Raw genomic sequence first — 22,414 nt, forward strand, 5'->3', positions numbered from 1 at the left:
CAGCTCCTGTTTATAAGGTCTTGTTTGTGATAGGTAATATATACTTATTTTATGGTCCCTAACATTGTATTCTAACAGTGTAAGCTCTCCCCACCCCCTGGAAAATCTTCCTGTATAGACATATAGGGGATAAAAAAAAGACATGCCCTAATGATGACATCCATTGCTGGAAAACAATAACTGCATATCTTAATTTAGAATTGTTAAAGAACAAGTTCTGTTTTCCTGTCCTTTTCTTTTTCAACACAGTCTGCTGAGGAGTAAGATTGTCACAGGCAACCTAGAACAGGTCCTTCAGCCAATGACTCATCACACTTATCTCCCTGTATTTTTCACAGCTTGTATTTTCATTAAATTGGAGTGGGCTACTCGTGCCCTGCCAGCCTCACGTACTTCCATCATAGCTGGATCTGGTCTATTTTATTGTTGCTTAACTCTCTTATAACTGCTTCTATTATTTTCCCCTCTGCATTTTTTTCCTAGCCCTACGGTGGAGTACAGCTGCTGCGTGACTGCTTCAGAGCTACTTGAATGTAGCCAGAAAATCAGCACAGATGAGACTTTCAGTGCTAAAAGCTGCAACATTTACAACCAAGATCTCACAGTTGCAACATTGCTGCAGGCTTCATCAGGCAGGTAGTCTGTCAGCTGAAATAGGAAGAGGTGTACCTGTATGACCTCAGCGTGACGTGGTGAGATCTCCCGTTAGATGCTAGGCTGTTACCGGCAATCCTTCTCTTGGGTTTTATGGAAGGGTCTCTGTGGGCTATTCCTCATCTTCACATGTTCATAGTGAGGGCTGCTTCAAATATCTGCCATAAGTGTGTGACTCTCCGACCAGAAAGGCTGAAACTTCAGACAGCTTCTTCTTCTCTTTTGGAAAAATAAAAAATTACAAAGTAGTTTCCTCAATAGTCTCGTTTCTGCATACCAGGGCTCAGTACAGGCCCCTGGACTATTAAAAGTATACACAAAAAAAATAACTTCACCTTTATCATTTGAGCAACCTATGTCATCTACCTGGACTTGTGCAAAGTGTTTGACGCTGTCCCACACGATATCCTGGTCTCTAAATTGAAGAGACATGGATTCAACAGATGGACCACTCGGTGGATAAAGAACTGGCTGGATGGGCGCACTCAAAGGGTTGTGGTCAACAGCTCGATGTCCAAGTGGAGACCAGTGACAAGTGGCATTCCTCAGGGGTTGGTACCGGGATCCGTGCTGTTCAACATCTTTATTGGAGACATGGACAGTGGGATTGAGTGCACCCTCAGCAAGTTTGACGATGATACCAAGCTGTGTGGTGAGGTAGACACACTGGAGGGGAGGGATGCCATCCAGGGGGGACCTGGACAAGCTGGAGAGGTGGGCCCATGCCAAGCTCATGAAGTTCAACAAGGCCAAGTGCAAGGTCCTACATCTGGGTTGGGGCAACCCCATGCACAAATACAGGCTCAGCGGGGAATGGCTGGAGAGCAGCCCTGAGGAGAAGGACCTGGGTGTGCTAATTGATGAGAAGCTCAACATGAGCCGGCAATGTGTGATCACAGCCCAGAAGGCCAACCGTATCCTTAGCTGCATCAAATGTGGCCAGCAGGTCAAAGGAGGTGATTCTGCCCCTCTACTCCACTCTCGTGAGACCCCACCTGGAGTACTGCGTCCAGTTCTGCAGCCCCTAACATAGGAAAGACATGGACCTGTTGGAGCGGGTCCAGAGGAGGGCCACAAAGATGATCCAAGGGCTGGAGCACCTCTCCTATGAGGACAGGCTGAGAGAATTGGGGCTGTTCAGCCTGGAGAAGATAAGGCTCCGGGGAGATCTTATTGCGGCTTTCCAGTACCTAAAGGGGGCCTACAAGAGAGCTAGGGAAGGACTTTTTACTAGGGCATGTAGTGATGGAACGAGGGGGAGTGGCTTCAAACTGGAAGAGGGGAGATTTAGATTAAATATTAGGAAGAAATTTTTCACTTTAAGGGTGGTAAGGCACTGGAACATGTTGCCCAGAGAAGTTGTGGAGGCCCCATCCCTGGACGTGTTTAAGACCAGGCTGGATGGGGCTTTGAGCAACCCGGTCTAGTGGGAGGTGTCCCTGCCCATGGCAGGGGGGTGGGAACTTGATGATCTTCAAGGTCACTTCAACCTAAACCATTCTATGCTTCTATGATTTAAAATACTCCTCTCAAAAACTCATCTGCTGTTAGTTTAGTGATAAGTAAGGCAAAGAAACCACCTAATGAAGACATACCTGTTAAAGATTTTCAAGTTACTAACTAAAGCTTCAAGGGACCCTACCACAGATGGCAACAACACAGCTCTTTCACAGACCAGCCCAGATCTCTGAATGCTGTCTTTAGACCTTTGCTACTTGGACCTTTCTTAACCTGCTTCCACCTCTCTCTGGTCCAGCTACCTCAGAGTCCAAGAGCTCTACAAACCACATGGCTTTGCCTACCAGCTAAGTCAGAGCCAGCCACGGGGGCTCACCAGGTGCCAGAAAAGGGTGCCCATACCACCAGCTGCCTGTAGTTTTATTCAATTCTGGTAAACTCCCCGGTTCTCATGTTTTGCCAACAGACACCACAGATGCTGTTGGCCGTGCTCTGTACTGTGTTTGCGGCCTGATTTGGCTCCAAGTACAGAGCTGCGGCTGCCTTTCCTGCTGCTTTTGGCTGCTGTGCCCCCAAATAGTGGGATGGAGAGAGCTCCTTCTGCACTTGCCCTCTCCTCCTACATTTAGTGTGCCTAAAACATACACAGGCACTTACAACAAAGTAAATACGAGCACAGGCATTGAAGCAATCTTTGTTTACTCCAAATATCAGGCAGCAAAATAAAACTGCAAGGTGCTGTAAGAAGTCTCCCCCAGTAAGGCAATATATCTAAACTCAGGTAATGCGGTAGGGGTTTTAAAATAATGAAATTGCTGCCCTGTTACATCTCCTGAGACTTCTACACAGACATAGAAAAGACATTTTTTTTTGCCACAAGGTGTTCCTTTTGTTTTTCTGCAGACATCAGAATTTGATCAGAGCACTAATCTTAGTGAAAAGGTATTTCTACCGACTTCACAAGACATGAATCAGTCACATCACATCATCAGCGCAATGCTACCTGAAAATAATAAGAAAGGCAACCAGGAGAAGTGGCAGCTGCTTGCACCACATTCATTGATAAATAATAGATCCTTCTCCCCAGGCACTGGGCCCAGGTCAGGGTCAACCCTTTGCAGTCCAAGTCTACCTTCCTCTCCCACATCTCCAGCAGCTTGCAAGTTGTATACCTGCAAATATAAATTGTCATTACTAGAAACTGTAATTGGGGGCTGTTATCTTCCCACCTTTAGAGAACCCGCTATGAACTGCAATGTGGGGCTGAAAGGAGAATTCCTAAACAGCGAGAATGGAAGACACTGAACATTTCCAGGTGGGGACAGCAAAACGGTTATTTCAGTTTTCTTGAAAGCACTGGTTTCAGCCATAAACACACCTCATTATCTACCAAGGTTTGTGCAGCTGTTCCGTGTAACTGAACAAATTACACAGTCACATATTTGCTATTATGTGCTATGACAAGCATGTCTGAGATGCGCATTAAACTGCTCAAGGTGAGGTGATAACCCACCTTTTATTTCCAGATTTTTATTGCATTTCCTGAAAAGCTGAAGGCTGGATGTAGATTTATAAATGCACACGGAACTATAAAGGCTGAGCTGTAGTAAATATCTCAAGACATTTTGAATTGGAGAAAAAGAGAATATTCTCTCATAGAAATTCAAAATGAAAATGAGTATTTCTCACTGAAAAACATTGCTGTTTCTATGGAAGTTGTTTTTTTTTTCCCACCAATAATCTCAAGGAACTAGCCTTAGAACTGAAAGTTAAAAAAAAAAAAAAATATTCATTTTTAACAGACTTTAAGTATGCAAGAAAATGCTATGAATTTTTCATATAAAGTGCTTCTTGAAGAACTCTGGGATGACGACATTTGAGAGATCACTGAAGAACTGTTAGCTGGTTTTGAAGCCACTTCAAAACTGGGGAGAGCATCGGGTGACATCTGGCTGTTTCCAGGAAACTTAATGATGGGAACTGGGATCGTAACCCACTAGCCTGAAATGAAAAATTCAAGCAGCAATTTATTAGAACTTGGGGGAAAAAAAAAAAGTTTGGGAAGCTTAACAACTTTAAAAATTTCAGTCATGTACCGGACTGAAAACTGAGTGGTACGTGATGCCCCGTGTATGCAGGCAACTCATCACGACAAAGCATTTGCAACCCAAGGGAATGGTCACACATCACTTTTGTCTGCTTTGCCTGGCAATATCCCAAGCACTTCATTCCCAGTGCCTGCTGGGCACACGAAGCATTGATTGTTTGCTTTCTCCATTACACTCATTCCGACATGGAGCTTCCAAATCACTGATCTAATTGGCTCTATCGGTGATGAAGATCCAACTCCTCTGCCAGTATTACTCCCGCTATTTTTGCTAGGCTTCACTCCTCCCTTTCCCGGCCGCCGAGCACCAGGCGGGGAGGCCTCCACGCAGCCCGGGCCTTGCCACCCCGCAGTGCGGTAGCCAGGCGAAGCCAAGGGCCGGCCCGCTGACGCGGCGTACACCGAGGCAGGAGACGCTTAGCGCCGAGCCCAGACAGCCGGGCAGGCGGCAAAAGGACAGCAGGACAAGCCGGCTGTCCCCCGCGGCAGCCGCTGCCCCCAGCGGGACCAGGCGGCAGAGGCCCCCGCCGCCGGGATAACGGCTGCAGGACGACCGTTACGGCGGGCAACCGCCCCCTCAACGCCTGGCTTGCACCGCCCCCGCGGAGGGGGGGGGGAAGGGGGGACGCACCGCCTTCCTGGTTGCCCGCCCGCCGCCATTTTGGCTGGTTTGCGTCGCTTCCGCCCCTGGGAAGTAAACAGAGAGAGAGGGAGGGAAGGAAGGAGCGACGCGGGCGGGACGGAACGGACAGCCGGTCGGCGGAGGAGGTGGTGCTGTGGAGGGAGCCGATGTGGCCGGAGCGGAGGCGCCAGCGCGGCCCGAGTCCCGGTTAATGCGAAGCGCAGCAGGGAGCCGCCAGGTGAAGGGGCTGGAAGGGGGCGGGCGGCGGCAGCAGCAGCAGCGCAGCAGGACCTTCCTCTGGAGCTCGGCTGCGCTGCTGATGTAGGGAGGAGAAGGGCCGGGGGGTCGGAGTAGTGGGGGCGGCAGGGCTTGGGGCCCTCCCCGAGAGCGGAGCCCCCGCCCGCCGGTCTGTTCGAGCCCCGCGGCGCCGGGCTGGGCCGGAAAGACCCGGCCCTGAGGTGAAGCGTCTCCGGGGCTTAAAACCCACCCTGGGTGTTCATAGACTATCGCTGCCTCGCAGCTTCCAGTCATGAATGGTAAATCCCTCATTGTTTTCAGCCAGAGCTAGTTGTTTGCGGTGATTCGGGGTTCGGTTTATGTCCGGGTCGCCCCCTCTTTCGGTCCGTCCCCCTTAGCGCACGCACTCCTTTTGTTTCTAGATCAGCCTTTAACTTCAGGTGTGAAACAACACAACGAGCTCAGTTAGGCTGGTTCATGAGAAAGCGTTATCCGCAGAATGTAAACAGCCGTGCATAGTTGTTTGGGTTTTGTTTTGGTTGTGTGGTTTTTTTTTTTTTTTTATTATTATTTGAACTGCCATTGCGTTCTGTCTGCACCTTACTCAGCAATAAAAACAATCTTCAGCATGTGCTTTGCTCCTCCTCCTACTCGGTGACTGAACTATGTGATTGTGGATGAACATGACTGTATTGCAAACAAGATAGCGTGGGTTGCGCCCAGATTCGGAGTTCAGAACACTGAGTTCAGAATAAAGTTATTATAATAGGTTGAGAAATTTACTTGGAAAATCTTAAGGAGTTGGGCACCCTGATTTCACAAATCTTTCTGCCCCGATAGAGTTGGGGTTTCTTTTTCTTGGGGCTTGTTTGTTTGACTGGGTTTTTTTTTCTCCCTTCTGTCAAGATCTTAGATTTTTAAAGCGAAGTTGATTATAGCAGCAATTTGGAAAATCTGATCAATGCTTAGTGTGTCCTGAGTGTTCCAGAGAGAGTGAAAAGCAAGATTGATAGTTCAAGTGTTGCAAGAAGTGATAAGCAATCACTGTTTGAAAAATAGGTTGTACCTGTACTGTAATATGCTAGCACGGAATTTTGTATCAGTGTTTTCCTCGTTGCAAAATTATTTCTGTTGGCCTTGGGTTTAAAATCACGGGATGGTCAGAGTTGGAAGGGACCCCTGGAGAGCATCTAGTCCAACCCACCTGCCAGAGCAGGTTCACCTATAGCAGGTGATCTTGAATGGTTAGGTCTTTAGACTATCAGATGCATAAAACAAAGTGAACTGAACTGCCTAATTGAATTTGCCTGTTCCTGTATTAAATTTGCAGAAAGGTTTACTCTCTTAAGTTGCCCTGTTTTTTTATAAATATTTTTTAGATTACTGTGATCTTCTGTAGGTAAATACGCATTCTTTCAAATTTGTATTTGTTTTATTGTTGGTTATGTTAAGAGGTTGAAACCAGTTATGTTTTTAAAAAGCTATTTCAATACTTTAAATTCTGAAACAAGATGACAAAAATTAGATGAACAAATTAACTAGAAATTAGGTGACAAACAGTCATCTGACTCTTAAAATCATAATTTTTGGTCTTCAGCTTAGATACTTTTTTCTCTTTTGAAAAAGTGCCACAAGGAAATATTTTTCAAAACTTAGTTATTCTCTCTTTTCAATTACAGGAGCATCCAAAATGTCAGTAACAAAAAAAGTTGTCTGGAAATATCTTTTACCATCCCCTACTTTTCAAGCCTTGTCACTTAGAACGCGTAGCATCTTATTTTCTTGGAAGATTGTGATCTGAAATTCATCATCAGTATAGCTCTAGTGATGGCTGTATTGTCTCTCTTCTTCATTGGCTGTCTATAAAAACTTCAGATGGTACCCCACAACTTCAGGAGTGGGTTTTGATCTGTAACAAGCGTATATTAACTACTTAGAACTCATCAAAGTTAGCTCAGAGGTGTAACCTCTAAGTTGGCTGTTGATGATCCAGTCCACTTCTGTCAGCTGTGTCTCAGAGGTTATTTTTGCAGCTGAAAATTTCATACTGCTTTGGCAGTGGCAGCTCACTCCTGATTTTGGTGGGGTTTTGTTGTTGGTTTTTTTTTTTTTTTGTGTTTTTTTTTTAAGAAAAGTGCCAGATCTAGTGTTCGTGTCTTTGAGATCAGTTGTAGTAAAGGTGCTGTGTATGTGAATCAACTCCACTGTACATGCACAATAGCCCCTATAATGTAATAAGGGAGAAAATGCTTGACTCTCTAATGCTGTGGTAAAAGTAGCCTAACTAACTAGAAAATTTATGCACATATATTACCTTATTAGCAAAAGATGACGCAGGATCTCTGTAAAGGAAGACTTGGAGAGCCAAGTCTAACAGTTACCTTGTGCAGTTTTTTACAGATTAACAAGAGATGGCTTTGGAAGGACTTAGACATCAAACACGCTATCCCAAATTTGGCAAGTGAATAGCTTGCATATGGTAATTGCTCGTTATAGCCTAGTTGTTTGGAATATCTGTTTAGCCTAAAGTTTAAAGGAATATTGCATTTCAGACTAGCATTAGAAATAATATTCTTGGACTATTCTTAGCAGTTAAACACAAACATGACAGGTTTGCAGCGGATTTGCTAATCTAATTCTTGATTAGTTTTAAGTTTTCATAGTTGCAAAATCCAGTTACTTCATTGTTTTATTAGTTGCAGATGGCTCTAAGTCACTATTCAGTTTTCTTGCTTTTCTTCTGTACCAGTGAAGTTAGTGGCTCAGCAACAGAACTCTCTCGGGTAGAAAGCTTGTTTCAGCACAAGAGTCATGTTTTGCGTAGTCTCATAGTCGTGAGCTGTGAATCACAGTAAGTAGTTCTCAGGAAGCAAGTAGAGATTTTTGCCCAGTAGTGTTTTCATCTTATGGTTGCTCTCAAATGCTAGTGGTTGAAAAAAATTGAGAGACAAATTCTGTTCATCGGTCCTTCATGACAGTATGTTCAGGTTTGTTTATGTCATTTTATGAATAACTTCAGACCATAAGTGATAGCTTGCTTTTGTCATGTGAGTAGGTAGGAATAAAGTGTTTTAAAGGAGGCAAGGAGATGCTGGCTTTGAAAAAATAATCTATGATGCGTTTGATGATAAACAGTGTAATTTTTCACTTGTATGTCTGGTGTATTACACTTAGTTTTAAAAAAAAAAAGACTTCTAAACTTTTACTTAGTCACAGTATGTAGCAGGGCATGTTGATTGTTCAGGTCCCAAATGAACTGAGTATATGATAATCTTATGTGTGTAATTGTGCTTGAATGTTAAACCAGAATGATTTCACTGTGTATGAAGTCCATGTTTATCTTACAAAAATCATGGGGTCTGGGGGGTGCTTATACATATCAAGACCACCCCACCCCTGAATTCTCTTACCTTTTTAGGGACCAGAGTTGTGTGTATTGTAGTTTAGTGTGAGATCTCATTCCTAGCCCTTTAGGACATGATGTTCATCGCACTGAGGCTTTTAAAAATGAATGATTGGATGCTAAGTTCAATTGTAAGCTGGCATTACAAAAGAACACTGATCAAAGCCCAATGCTAGATTTATCTCAGATGTATGTAGTGGTGGGTTTTTTTTTCCTCTTGAATAATGTAATATATGGTAGAACTTGTGTAAGTGGGACCACTATGGGAGAAGTGTATGCTACTGAGAACAAGAAAACCTTTTGCTTCAGACTTGATGAATTTAATATGATTTTGAAGCAAGTTTGCTGACTCTTCTGTAAACTTTTTTGTGAGTTGAAGCTTCCAGACTGTTACTAGAAATCTTTCATAATCCCTATTTAATAGTTATTTGGAAAAATGAAAGCACACTGGTGTTCTTAATGAAATATGTTTTTAAGGATACAGACTTAAAATAGGTGCATATTGAAGTAATGTTTTTAGAAATAAACAAACAGAAAGGTTCTTCCTGTCTGGGAATAAAAATTAATTGGACAGATACAACATCTGCAAGATGCACTGCCTGCAGACATGCACACACTCATTATTTACTTTCTTGCCTGACTTTTGTCATCTAGTTTCAAATGTTGTTTCTGGTGAATAGGACTGGGTCATCAATATGAATGTCAGCATTCACAAAATTGCTTAGAAGAATATCTTTCCATTAGTAGGAAAGTAGAGTGATAATCAACAAAACGGTAAAACAAATTAGGTTCAAAGTGTTCTCAAACACAAAAGTGAAACACTGAAAAGCAATGTTACAAATTTTTGTTTATAAATTTTATATTGTTTATAAATATGTATTTATAAATAAATATAACACTGTTAATGATTAAAGAAGTAATATTAAAGGTACCTGTTTAGATGGTAACGTTCTTTTTAGACTACCACTTCAAATTCATTGTTACTTGAGGGTTTTTTTCCTTCATATAGGGGAGGGAAAAAAACCCGCAAAAGTGTGGTTACAGAAAACATGCTTCTTCACCTCCACAGTTTTCTATTAATATTGTTCTTCTCAGCTCTGTTACATTTACAAAAAACATAGTTGGTTTTTTTTTTTTGTATTATTTTTATAGAATGAAACGAGGAAGGAAAACTAATGATGCCAACAGCAGTTCATCTGAAGAAACAACTGAGAAAGAATCCAAGAGACACAAGGTTTTAGACGAGAAAACAATAGCTGTGCGGAGTCCTGACTGGGCGAACCTGCTTCAAGACATTATCCTGCAGGTGTTTCAGTACTTGCCCCTTCTGGATCGTGCTCATGCATCACAGGTCTGCCGAAGCTGGAACCAAGTGTTTCACATGCCTGATCTCTGGAGGTGTTTTGAGTTTGAACTGAATCAACCAGCTACGTCTTACTTGAGGGCAACACATCCTGAACTAATCAAACAAATAATAAAGAGGCATTCCAATCACCTGCAGTATGTAAGCTTCAAGGTAGTGTATTTTTGAGGCTTTTTAAAAGTGATTTTATAAAAAAAAAAGCGTCTGTCAAATTTAGTTCTTTTTTTTTTTTTTCCTATTTTATTCAGAATGTTTTAAGGAAATCTCTGATACTTTTGAGACAGTTTTGATGGTTCATCTATATATATAAAAGCACAAGAAGTATGATTTAATGTCAGTAATTGATATACTGATGATAAGTGGTAATTGACAATTGTGATCAAAACATTTTAACATGCTGAAATTTAAAGAACATCACTAACTGTTAGGAAAAGCCTATGGTGTTGGTTTTGTGATTAGGATTGTCAGTTATTTAAAAAGAAATATGGCAGCTCTCAGTGTAGTAAGCCTTGTTTTCAGGCCTAGTATACTGAAGAAATGGGATCTCTAAATGGGCATATAGACATAGAGGTTATCTCCCAATACATTTATTTATTTGGATATATTTTTGGGATCAAAACTTGGAATAGCAGTTCTGAACATACCTTTTCATTGTCTTAATTCCATTAGGTGGGGATTGGTGTTCTTTTTTCCTTTTTTTCTTATAGCATCTTAGCTGCTTAGAATTTTGCCTTGATGAGTGGGCAGAAGTACTTCAGTTCTGATACTACTGTACATGTGGTTACCTGCCTCAGAATTAAGTTTTATCAGGATACATAAATAGAGCATTTCTCCATTTCACATCCTGTAGGGAGCTGGATCTAATATTCATGATTAAAAAAACTTTTAATGCACAGATAGTGACTTCAGTACTACTAGTAAGCAACTAGTAGTTTTAGTAGTAATTATGTGGGATTGTCCATGTATGGCATCTAGGCAGCACAGCTAAGTTTCAGTTAACTGAAAAAGTTCATGGGATTTGCACAGAATGGTATATCTACTGATTCTGCTTGGCCGAGGAATACCATTTGGTGAGAACTGGCTTTAACATCATGGAATTATTTTTAGCAGATGAAAACCTTTAACATTAGCCTACATATCACTGTTTTGGAAGGGTGCTGTGAAGCAGTCATGGCTGCCTATGCATTGGCTGTGTGACAAATTTGGAAAGGAAATTACTTTGCAGCAAGGTAGACTTACTAGTTGTTTGTTTGAGATCTGGGAGTTTTAATGTAGGAGTCATCAGCATGTGTGTAGCTGGGGCACCTCTGCCTGTTCATGTTTATTGCTACTGCTTAATGTGGTATCAGATACAAACTGGTTATTATAGGTTTTGCAGGGTTTTTATCAGTGTCCAAATAAATCACCTTCCAGTGTCTGTCTCCAGTCTGCATTGCTTTGCACCAAATGTTTTTGAAGGATTTCAGGTGCTCTTCAGTGATTGGGTGATACCTGTGTCGTTTCTTGCACGTGTCCCTTCCGTTCTCCTTCAGTGTTGCAAAATGAACACTAGATCATAGGAAATACTAAGTAAGGATAATCACAAGGAAGTGGATATAACACTGACTGCTACTCCGTCAAGGCTGAAAACTTGGGACATTTTTTGGAGGTGAGGAAAGATTGGATTGTTGAAAATCAAGGTTTTTCAGCTTGTGTTTGAGCACAAAAAGAACAATTCATTGGACTTGGATCAGTTAGTGACAAGGTGGCATGGCTTATGGTAGACTTAAACTTGATCACAAGATTGAATTTTTTTTTTTTTATAGTTCTGTAGGTTTGCAAAGCTGTCACACCTACTGTATATAAGAGGTTATCCAGAAAGCACATCTGAGTGTTGGGGAAAATCCACTGGAGGCACATTAAGTGATTCAGTTGTGTAACAAGCTGACTAATGAAGATTTCTTTTTTTCCCCAGAGTATCCATTGCATATCTGTTGTGATATTAATGATGAAGGCTCAGTTGTATAGGCTCATGTGATAATGCACTTAACTCTCCAGCAGGTCTATGTTATGAGCTGAGTCACGGTAAAAGGAAGCAGCTTTTTCACACACCAGAAGATTTATAGAGTTCCTGCATTCAGATAAGGAATAATGTAAAGAGGAAGTGGAGTAGGCTCTGGACCCAAATGAACCTCCGCTTTCTTATTATTTGATGTGGATTGAATATCTTATGATAGAATTGTTATGGTTGGAAGAGCCCTTTGAGATCATCAAGTCCAACTGTTAACCCAGCAGTGCCAAAACCACCATTAAACCATGTCCCTCAGCACTACATCTACATGGCTTTTAAATACCTGTATAGACAGTGGCTCAATCACCTCCCTGGGCAGCCTGTTCCAATGCTCGATAACCCTTTTGGTGAAGAAATGTTTCCTAATATCCAACCTAAACCTCCCCTGGAGCAACTGGAGGCCATTTCCTCTTGTTCTATCGCCTGCTACTTGAGAGAAGAGACCAAGGGTCTCGAGGAGGGGTCAGACTCCCACCTCGCTACAACCTCCTTTCAGGTAGTTGTGGAGAGCGATAAGGTCTCCCCTCAGCCTCCTTTTCTCTGGGTTAAACAACCCCAGTTCCCTCAGCTGCTCCTCATAAGACTTGTGCTCTAGATACCTCCCATCTTGGAACAAACTGTTTAGCTGACCCCTCACCATGCTAAATTTTACCAAAGTGTTTAGGATGGTGTTAAATTTATAGCAAATTATCTTGGATTTTTGCTATGTACTTTTTTGGGGGAAAAAAGAATGACATTGTTGGATTCCCAGTGTGGCGTTTTGTGTTTTTTATTGACATCACGTTTCAGAAGGTAAAGTGAAAAAAAAAAAAAAAAAAACAAATGTTCAAGTACGTCTACTCTACTCTGCTTTTTCATAAGGAGTGTGTGTTTTAAGCAGTGTTTTCTGAAAAATAAATCTGTTTTGGTTTAAGGTGGACAGTAGCAAGGAATCTGCAGAAGCTGCTTGTGATATTTTGTCACAGCTTGTGAATTGCTCTCTGAAAACACTTGGGCTAATTTCAACTGCCCGGCCAAGCTTCATGGATTTACCGAAGGTATTTTAATATGTATATTTTTTTCTATAGCCAAGTATTGCAGTCATACAGTATTTCTATAACTTTACGTAAAGTTTTATTGTAAAAATACAAATCTTTGGTAAAGAAAACTTCATTACTGGGCTCTATTAAAGGGAGCAACTAAGATATTGAACCAAGATGGACAACTGTTTTACTTATTCTGTGTATCATGTCAGAACTTAGTCCTGACCTGGTTCTTCCAAGTCCTGCCTGTCTATTGACCTCGATGTAATACTGGGCAATATGTTGCAAGTCAGGAGGCTAGACAATTCCCATCTGTCTTATTGTAATGTAGGACTATGGGGGATGTTTAGGAGACAACTGTAATCAAATGAGTGCTAGCGTTTCATCTGTGTGGACTTGCTGTAGGGATTATATTATCATTGAGCTCTCTTTAGAAAATTATGTGATCATTATATGATCATGAAAAATTAGATTTTGTTAGAAGGCATCTAATCTAGAAGACAACAAATCTCATATATGCTTCTAAACAAGAATTCCTGCTAGTGAGATAGAAATGTACTATTGTTGAGGAGCAGGAGAGTGGTTGGTGTAACCTGGGCTGCTTGTTCTATGACAGGAATGTCTTGGATGTCTCGCAGCCTCGCTTCTTGAATCCAATCTGCATATATGTGAAGGGCCAGATACAGCTAGACTATTAGCTGGATCTCGGTGACGTCATTGCTGATGATGGCAACAAGGACAAGGAAGAAGTAGGGACAGCCTCAGGAAGGGAAGTAGGCTATAGGGTTTAAGCAAGGTTAGCTACAGAAGGATTATCAATTATTATCCTTGACAGCTGCGTCATGTAATTCTCTTGAATATGTATTTTAATCCTTAATTTTCGAAGAGTCTTTCCAGGTCTTTAATTAGTTTTGGTATGATTTTTTCCTTTTTTGATGTGCTTTGAGATGTGACTGTAAGAAAACCTGAACGTAGTGGAAAAAAAAAAACAGTCTCAGTGTGTTAGCAGTACTTTGTCCTTTCAGCTCTTGTATATTGTTTTATTTCTTAATTTGAATGCTGTTTTAGCTGTTTTACTTAGTTTTCATTGGACCATGTTATGGTCCTATTCAGCTTGCTGAATAATTATTTGTAGTCATTCACGCTATGGTCTTATTCAGCTTCAAGGCTTCTAAAATACAGGCTTCCTTTTTTGTTCCTAACAGGTTCACATGTGGCCTTTAAAAAAATACGTTCCAAATGAGCCAAAATCAACTGTAGCCATAATTTGCCTTTTGATGTTTACCACTCCAATAATGTCACTGACATATGGTACCAGCAATGATTTTTAAAGTTTCTTAGACCACTAAGGAAGCTAAAGAATTGAATTGGACCATGAGTAAGTTCTTGTGGGAAGCTGTTAGTAACAGGCTCATTGGCTGACAAGCAGGCAAAGATGAGTGGATCTGAAAAATGGTTAACACTACACAGTTTTCCTTATTTTTTATTTTTAATCAGACTGTATAGGAAGTCTGAACTCCTTTGCATTATCTTCATCAATGCTTTTCTGAGTTCAAGTAAAGTGACATCTGGCATATTTATAAATCACGTTTAGCATTGTGTTGCCTAGTTTTTTTGCTAAGTGTGTTCTACGTGAATTTTTTAAAGAATCATACAATAGGCTGTATATGTGGCAATATTGAAAAGACATTAAATCACCAGCTTTTACATTTTGGGATATTGCCTGTCATCCATTAGCTCTTCAAACTACAGTTTCAAGTTACCTGTTTTTGTAAACATGGTTAGCTTTCTCTGTCTTTCTATTTAACATCTTCTTAGTGAAGGGAATTGCATCCTAAATACAGAGAATAAAAACACTATACTAAAACTTTCACAATACAGAGTGGAAATATTATTAAAGGACATTTTCTTCAGTATGTAATGTATACAACCAACCTATTGTCAGTATAATTGGGAGTGGTCCCTAAAGCCAAAATGCCTAATGCTTCTGATTTGAACTTTCTGTTTCCATTTGCATGAACTGACATTGACAGTTTATATTAATGTGAAAATATTGATTCCTGCTCTAAATCAAATCGTGTGTGAGTTTTAGCAAAAATTACAAACGTAACAGAAAAGTGAGCAAATACTGCTGCCTTCTCTCAGATAACTATATTCAGGATTCGACAGGTGCATGTGGCTGAGTGAAACAGTATTGAAATCAAAGTAGCAGATAATTTTATGGAATGCTTAATGTAGTGCATGGAGGAAGTACTTTTTTTTTTTTTTTAAGTCTTCTATTCAGTCAATTTTGTGAGAAGTCATGAAGATAAGCTAGTTATTCACTTCTGTTGTGCCACCAATGATTTCTACAAGCACTGCTGTATCTGCTTTGTCCTTGTTTCTCAAGTTAAGGTGTCCTGGGCTCTGTCTTTACTGCTGAGTTTCAGTGGTTACGTAGAAACACTGAGGAGCAACCTCGAGTACTGCACCTACATTGTCTATGCTGCTTAATGGGTAATTAATTGATCACCTGCACCTTGGCTCTGTTTGGACCACTCCAGTTGGCTTTGCAAGATAAATCCATTCAAACCCTAAATACTCTGTGTGGATGGTAGACAGGCAGTGGTAACGTTTGGCTTTGGACACATCTTAACAGTACAGGATTGCCACTCTTGACTGTGTTTGCATCTCACCAGTGCAGCACAACTCGCCACGTGGAAATCCCTGTTCTAGAAGGTGCTTCTTTTGGATTGCAACTTGCAAATTATCTTCAAAATTAGAGCTTCTCAGCTTTTTCTTTGCTTGTGGTCTTCCTGTAGATTTAAGTTTGTATAGTGGATTGTCCTGGGTCAGGCTCTTCATTTATGTTTAATGTTAGACATTCTGATCTGCCAAATACATAGACTGATAGCAAAAATTTATTATACTTCCTCTACTCAAAAATATGTCAATTTTGGTATTGCTTTTTAATTATGCAATATCAAAAGAATGCTTTTAGTGCAAATGCTGTCAGTAAGTAAAAGAAAACTAGCACTGCCGTATACAGTGTAAAACCATTGAGATTTTCATTTCAGATACTACTGTTTCATTTAAACTTTTCTTTTTTTCCAGTCTCACTTTATTTCTGCACTGACAGTGGTGTTTGTAAACTCCAAATCCCTCTCTTCACTTAAGATTGACGATACACCCGTAGATGATCCGTCTCTCAAAGTGCTAGTGGCTAACAACAGTGACACGTTGAAACTGTTGAAAATGAGCAGTTGTCCTCATGTTTCTCCAGCTGGTAAGCTACTGTGTTTTGGGTTGGTTTTTTTTTGTGTTTTTTTTTTTTTTTTAAATGTATGCATTAAATGCTGTCTGAAACCAGTAAACTTCTGAAAAAGTAGGGGTGGCGTGACAGTGAGGATGAATCTGCAGCAACTGTCACTGATGAAAATACTAATTCAACAGGTTGTCAATCCATCTGTCCATTCCACCACTTGCAGAGTGACTACTGAGCTAATAAAATAGTGCATGTCTGTTCTGGACAAGTAACTAACTTCTTATGGAACTTAAAAGAATATGTATTGACTTCATCGTGCACTGTTTCTGCAATGACTATTTAAGTATTCCAGTATGATCAAGCTTTTCAGAACGCGAGTCCCTTTTCCGCGGTTCATTATGTATGGGTTTTGAGTGTTGCAATGTCATGGATTATGAAGATGCTGGTTTAGTCATTCTGAAAGAAAGCAGTTTAATCTTTTACTGGAGGATAAGTGCAGACAGTGTCAACAAAGGGGAGATGAGACTGAGCACTGCAGAACTTTTGCTGTTACCAAATTTACTTCATTAGCACTCTAAGTGTGTTTGTAGCAAGCATGAAGCCAGCTCGTATTGCAATGAAAGCACTTAGATTGTTGAAGTTCATAGAATTAATGTTTGTGGAACATTTATGCAGTGCACAGCAAGCTTAAGATTCTAAGTGTTAAGTTGATGGGCTGTGAATCAGTTTTTCACTGAGAAATGGAAGAGGAATTATAAATGAGATGCTGGCAACTTAATTAAATTCCTCTCGTGAGGATAAGTAGAAAATACTATAGTCACCATAACTTTCTCCATGCAAATATGTTGGAACTGTAAATATTAGGTATGTTATATGTAAAATTCACCAGTGGGGAAAGTGATACTGTAGCAGAGGGCATGTTACTGTAGTGATAACAAACAAAACACAAACTTAGTATCTTTTGCAGGTGTTAGCTCTCAGACAAAACCTAGTGTTTGGCTTTGTATAAGAAGTCCTGAAATGGCAGGTTTGTTTTGCAGCAGATTTTTCTGACAGAGCGTTCACCAGCGTGTTAACCAGAGTGTTATTTCCTTCAAAGCTTTGTAATCATAGACAGGGGGTTGTTTAAATTAGCTTGAGTGACTGTTTTTTTTTTTTTCTGACTTAACATTTAATTTGAGAATCCTCATGTCTGAGAAGTACAGGGAGCCATAATGTGTCTGTGAAGAGGAAGAGGCTCCAGCAGTAATTTGTAGGTAGGCAAAGAGAGTGATTTCCTTGGACTTGGATCCAAGAGCAAACTGTGAGCTGTAGCAGACTTTGCTGGCTTGCGGCTAATCCTTGCTAGAAGGTTTTACAAGACATCGTACGCTTGATAATTTGGGAGAGGACATGCATTTGTGAAGCTGTTTGACTGGTGTATTCTGTTTGAGGTATTTTGTACGATGTTTTAAATTGAAGGAACAATGGGTAAGAAATGGCAACGCCTGTTAAAGGGACAAGGAGCACAACTGCTATTGTCCTTCATGGAGTGGAGGTGAATAGAACGGGATCAGATGCATTAGTGACAAAACCAGACAGTGCTAAGCAAACAGCAGGAGAATTTGATCACTTAATTCAGGTGTCTGGGTGTGCCTTGAGATGGAGAAGAAAGTGGAACATAAGAAAGGAGCTGGTATGAAGGTAGTTAGCTTCAGAGCAGGCAGGCTGCAAAAATGAGACTTTTGAAGGAAAATGAGAAACTTGGAGCACCAAGACTTACCTGGATTTTTTTTTTTTTTTCCCTGATGGGAATGTTATAATTAGCAGGCTGCTATAAATGTGGAAAAAACTTTTAATTGACCCAAAAGTGCCATGAGTTATGCAAAACTAATTACTTACAGATGCACTTAAAATTGTATAAGATGCCTTCAAATTGCAGTTCGGGGGTGGGGGTAATGTTCAGTCCTAGAGCAGTTCTTAAGGATTTTGTTAGTGAAGGACAGAGGAGAGTAATTCAAGTAGTGCAAGAGAGACTCCACTACTGCAGGGATAAAGGAAGAAGATTGATTCCAGAAGATGCTCTGAATAATCCCTAAATTACTGTACAAAGATAGAAGCACGTTTAGGTTTGGGCTGGAGAAACTAAGGCAGTGATGTATTTCTTACCTTTGTAAGCTCTGAAGTTTCTTCTGCTTGCTGTTTCCCCTCTGAACTTTAAATTGCATTAGAACTGCAGCAGTACCTTATAAAACAAAGTAATGGTTACTTTTAAATGCATGTTGATGTGCTGTTGTCTATGACATGAAATGCTAGCTATTGGAACAGAGGGAACTGAAAGCGTTTCTGTAAAGGCTGTGTTTCTGCTCGGCTTCAAGGGTAGGAGGGTTGCTTCTCTTGGAGTGGGGGAGTAGGGGAGAAGAGTGTGTGTCGGGTGTCTTTGCATTAGCAGTTTAGTAGAGGGTTTTGGTGATGCAAATCTGTGCTGTATGACATTAGAGCAATTTATCTCTTGGTGCCACAAAGGCAGTGCCTACGTCATGGCAAGTTGAACTTCAGTTCATCTCTTTTTGCATTACAATGGTCAATAACATAGCCTTAAAGTTAACAAAGATTGTTTGAAGGGCAGACTGGGTAAGGAGCTGTTTGGCTGCTAAATTTATAGCAAGTTATTTTCTGAAACTGTGTAGTGGTGAGACAACGTATCTCAATCTTGAAACTGTTTAAAATATTTCATGTGTGAAGAGACCTAGTTACTATGAAGCAGCATGCCTGAGTCTGCTTAAATGGAGTGGTCATAGTGGCCCTTATGGGAGTATTACTGTAAGAATAACTTTTTTATGATTTAAGGACAGGAAATGATCTCTGGAACATGTAGAAGGTACACACAAGTTTGTAGTTATACTTAGTTATTCTAATTTTGTAGGCTAATTAAAAAAAAAAAGGTGGATTTTTTTCCCTCATTTTGGATACCATCCCTTTGCCCCTGAATGAAGTAATGGGTATGCATACATATATAAACTGCTTTTACAGGAAATGGTTGCAATAAGAGTTGGGTTAAAATCCTGTTTACCTAAATTCTGCTTTTTTATTCATTTAACAATTTTTTTCATATTTGAAATGACAGTATTTACAGTTCGAAGAGGTTCTGATGCATGTGTTCTTGCAGATCCTCAGGTGGAAAATGCATACGTTTTGGTGTGTGTATTCATGCAATGCAGTATTTTTACAGTAATTTTGTTAAAGTGTTTTTAGGTTCAATATAGGCTTCTGAGTTTAATAACTGCATCTTAAAATAGCTGCTGTTTTTTCTATACTTCTTCCCATTGCTTCAAAGCTATAGTGTACTGAGTTCAGGTTTTTCAGTTGCATGTTAAATGCTATGTTCTCATCTCTATTAATGGATAGACTGTATCCTCAATTTCGTGCAGTTTTCTGTGTCACATGAAATGCAGAGAACAGTATGCTTTTTTTAGTGCTTTTTTTATTTTAGCACTGTTACCAGTGTGGGTACCATTGCTTGTATCAGGAAATTGGATGAATGGAAACCTTATAGACTAAACTGAATGCTTTTTGTTAATGTCTTTGTCTTCCATGAGCAGCAGGTTATATTGATTCATTAAACAGAGAGTCTGAAAATCACTGTTCTAGGAATTACTGCTCCCAATTTTTGGTGTTTCCTTCTTTTTTGCTCTTGCTTTTCCAAATTTAAATATTTATACTTTGCTAGAAAGAACAAATGCTGACAGCAGCAAGTTCTGTATTGAATTAAAATCTGGCATTCATTTTACATTTGCATCACTCAGGTGATTTCAGTTTTCATTCATGGCTGCTTTTTCAGCCACAGAGAGGGACATCAGTTCTTCCAGAGCAGGCGAGGGAGATACTTTTATTATGAGTAAACCCCTCTTACAAAATTGAATTTAAGTGTATGTGGCCTTATAAGATGGCAGAACAGTCAAGAGTATGCTTTTTATATATTTGTCACATGAGAATCAGCTCCCACAGGAAAGTATACAATGCAACATGTTAACTTTTTTATGTTTCCCTAGCAAAATAGCGATGTGGTTGCATAGTGTATGTGTATCTTACTGTGTAGATACAATGAAATCACAAGGCCATGCTTATGTGAAAAAGATTCATGCTGTGGTTGTCAGTATGATTTTGTTTTGATGTTAGGTCTTGACTGCATGTTGAAATACATGGTCTTTGCACCCTCTTGACAGACATGAACAAATTCAGTCTTAGGTTTCTTGTTCAGGTATTAATATATTTATCTGTGTAACCCCTTTCATAATGTTCTCTTTTCCCAGGTATCCTTTGTGTGGCTGACCAGTGTCATGGCTTACGTGAATTGGCGCTGAACTACCATCTGCTGAGTGATGAGCTTCTGCTTGCTTTGTCTTCTGAAAAACATGTCAGGTTAGAACACTTACGCATTGATGTTGTCAGTGAAAATCCTGGACAGACTCAGTTCCACACGATTCAGAAGAGCAGCTGGGACGCTTTTATCAAACATTCTCCTAAAGTAAATTTAGTAATGTACTTTTTCTTGTACGAAGAAGAGTTTGACCCATTCTTTCGTTACGAAATACCTGTCACTCACCTTTACTTTGGAAGATCGGTAAGCAAAGATGTACTTGGCCGCGTTGGGATGACGTGTCCTCGGTTAGTTGAACTGGTGGTATGCGCCAACGGATTGCGGCCACTGGATGAGGAGCTGATCCGTATTGCAGAACGTTGCAAGTATCTCTCAGCTGTTGGCCTAGGAGAGTGTGAAGTCTCTTGCAGTGCCTTTGTTGAGTTTGTGAAGATGTGTGGCGGTCGTCTCTCTCAGCTTTCTATTATGGAGGAAGTTTTGATCCCTGATCAAAAATACAGCTTAGAGCAGATTCATTGGGAGGTTTCAAAGCATCTCGGTAGAGTCTGGTTTCCAGACATGATGCCCACATGGTAAAGTCCTTAAAAGAATTCAGGGTGGATGGAATAGCACCTTTAACCCAAGCTTACCATATTGCAATTTACCGTATAAGCTTACTTAATACTATAGTTTTTACTATAAGTGACTTCATTGCTTGATTAGAAAAGTAATTTTTTATTCAAAAATGATTTATGAAATCCAGATTAAAAAACAGAAATCATGGCTAGCTCCAAAACCTGTTTTCATCCAAACAAAAACCTGTTTTCTGTTTCAGATTTATTCTTTTTCATTGATAGTGACCTCAAACTTTGATGGAAATAAAAAATGTATTAAAAAAATTAAAATGTAACTGCAGAATATCAGTTTTGATATGCTGTCCTTCTTTGATTTAGATACTAGTATTGAGCATGATCAGATTTGATCTTAAAAAACAAATAAAACCCCACCAAAATTGCATGCTTCTGTTGCAGACTGTAGCGTTTCTAAATCGTGTCACCTAGATGACAAGATTAAGATTATAAGGAGTATTTAGTAGGCTGTGAAATGTACACATTCTTTTATATAAAAGTCATAACAGGCAAGAGCAATACACAGTAATATAGTTTAGACAATTAAAATATTAAGTTTGCTACCTTATTCAACAGATTATTAGATCCATTTAAAATGTATTGAGAGCGCAAACAAATAGTGCGAGCTACCAAAAGTGGTGTGGGTTGGTTTTTTCCCCCCCCTCTATGCATTTTAATGTAGTTTGCTTATGGGGGCTCAGATCTGTGTCTAAACCTGTTTTAAGGTATTTTATGTCTAGCTCAGGAAGCGAAAGCATTCTGGGGAAAAATGTAGATACATTGTATTTAAAAACACATGGGAGTTAATGAGCTTTTCTTGCACATTAACTGGTTTTGCAGCATAGGGTTAGATGGAATAATGTATAGTTTATTAAATGAACCCTGCAGTGTTAAATGTGATGACGTGGATATGAACAGCGTGAGACAAGAAAGTTAAAATTTGAATAGTGACCAAGAACCTTTTAACAAAATCTTAGACCTCTTGGCTGCTTTCAATTGGAGAGAAATGACATTGTAACAGTTGCTTAAGCTGTATAAACTAATTGTATACTGTAAATCTGTTTCAGAAATGTTTATGTATAAAGTGACTGTTTGATAGATGATCATTTTGTATACCTTTAATTCAGCTAGTTTGATGATTTCTTAATATTTAAAACTGCTAAAAGCAGTAAACTTGCGTGAGGTAGAGCAGTAGGCAAAAATTTTTGTTTTGAATATTTGGTAAATCAATTTCATTAAAGAAAGATTTTAGTCTGTAATCAGTGTAGGCAACGTATTGCCTGTGA

General features: G+C 39.9%; 1 protein-coding gene across 1 annotated transcript; it reads left to right on the forward strand.

Annotated features, from left to right (window-relative positions):
- The first annotated feature begins 4,880 nt into the window (after positions 1-4,880).
- FBXL3 (F-box and leucine rich repeat protein 3) lies at positions 4,881-22,414 on the forward strand. Its single transcript, XM_082490189.1, has 5 exons — positions 4,881-5,079; positions 9,634-9,997; positions 12,809-12,931; positions 16,010-16,181; positions 20,453-22,414. Exons 2-5 carry the CDS (start codon positions 9,635-9,637, stop codon positions 21,094-21,096), a joined length of 1,302 nt encoding a protein of 433 aa, XP_082346315.1. The 5' UTR covers positions 4,881-5,079; position 9,634; the 3' UTR covers positions 21,097-22,414.

The sequence above is a fragment of the Vanellus vanellus genome, assembly GCF_965231255.1.
Source record: "Vanellus vanellus genome assembly, chromosome: 1".
NCBI classification, from domain to species: domain Eukaryota; kingdom Metazoa; phylum Chordata; class Aves; order Charadriiformes; family Charadriidae; genus Vanellus; species Vanellus vanellus.

What these genes read in the sequence shown, in the direction of transcription:
- FBXL3 (XM_082490189.1), top strand. Translation starts at nt 9,635, where the DNA reads ATGAAACGAGGAAGGAAAACTAATGATGCCAACAGCAGTTCATCTGAA. An exon ending in TGCAGTATGTAAGCTTCAAG is followed by an intron (nt 9,998 to 12,808) that starts GTAGTGTATTTT and finishes TTTTGGTTTAAG; the next exon opens with GTGGACAGTAGCAAGGAATC. An exon ending in GCTTCATGGATTTACCGAAG is followed by an intron (nt 12,932 to 16,009) that starts GTATTTTAATAT and finishes CTTTTTTTCCAG; the next exon opens with TCTCACTTTATTTCTGCACT.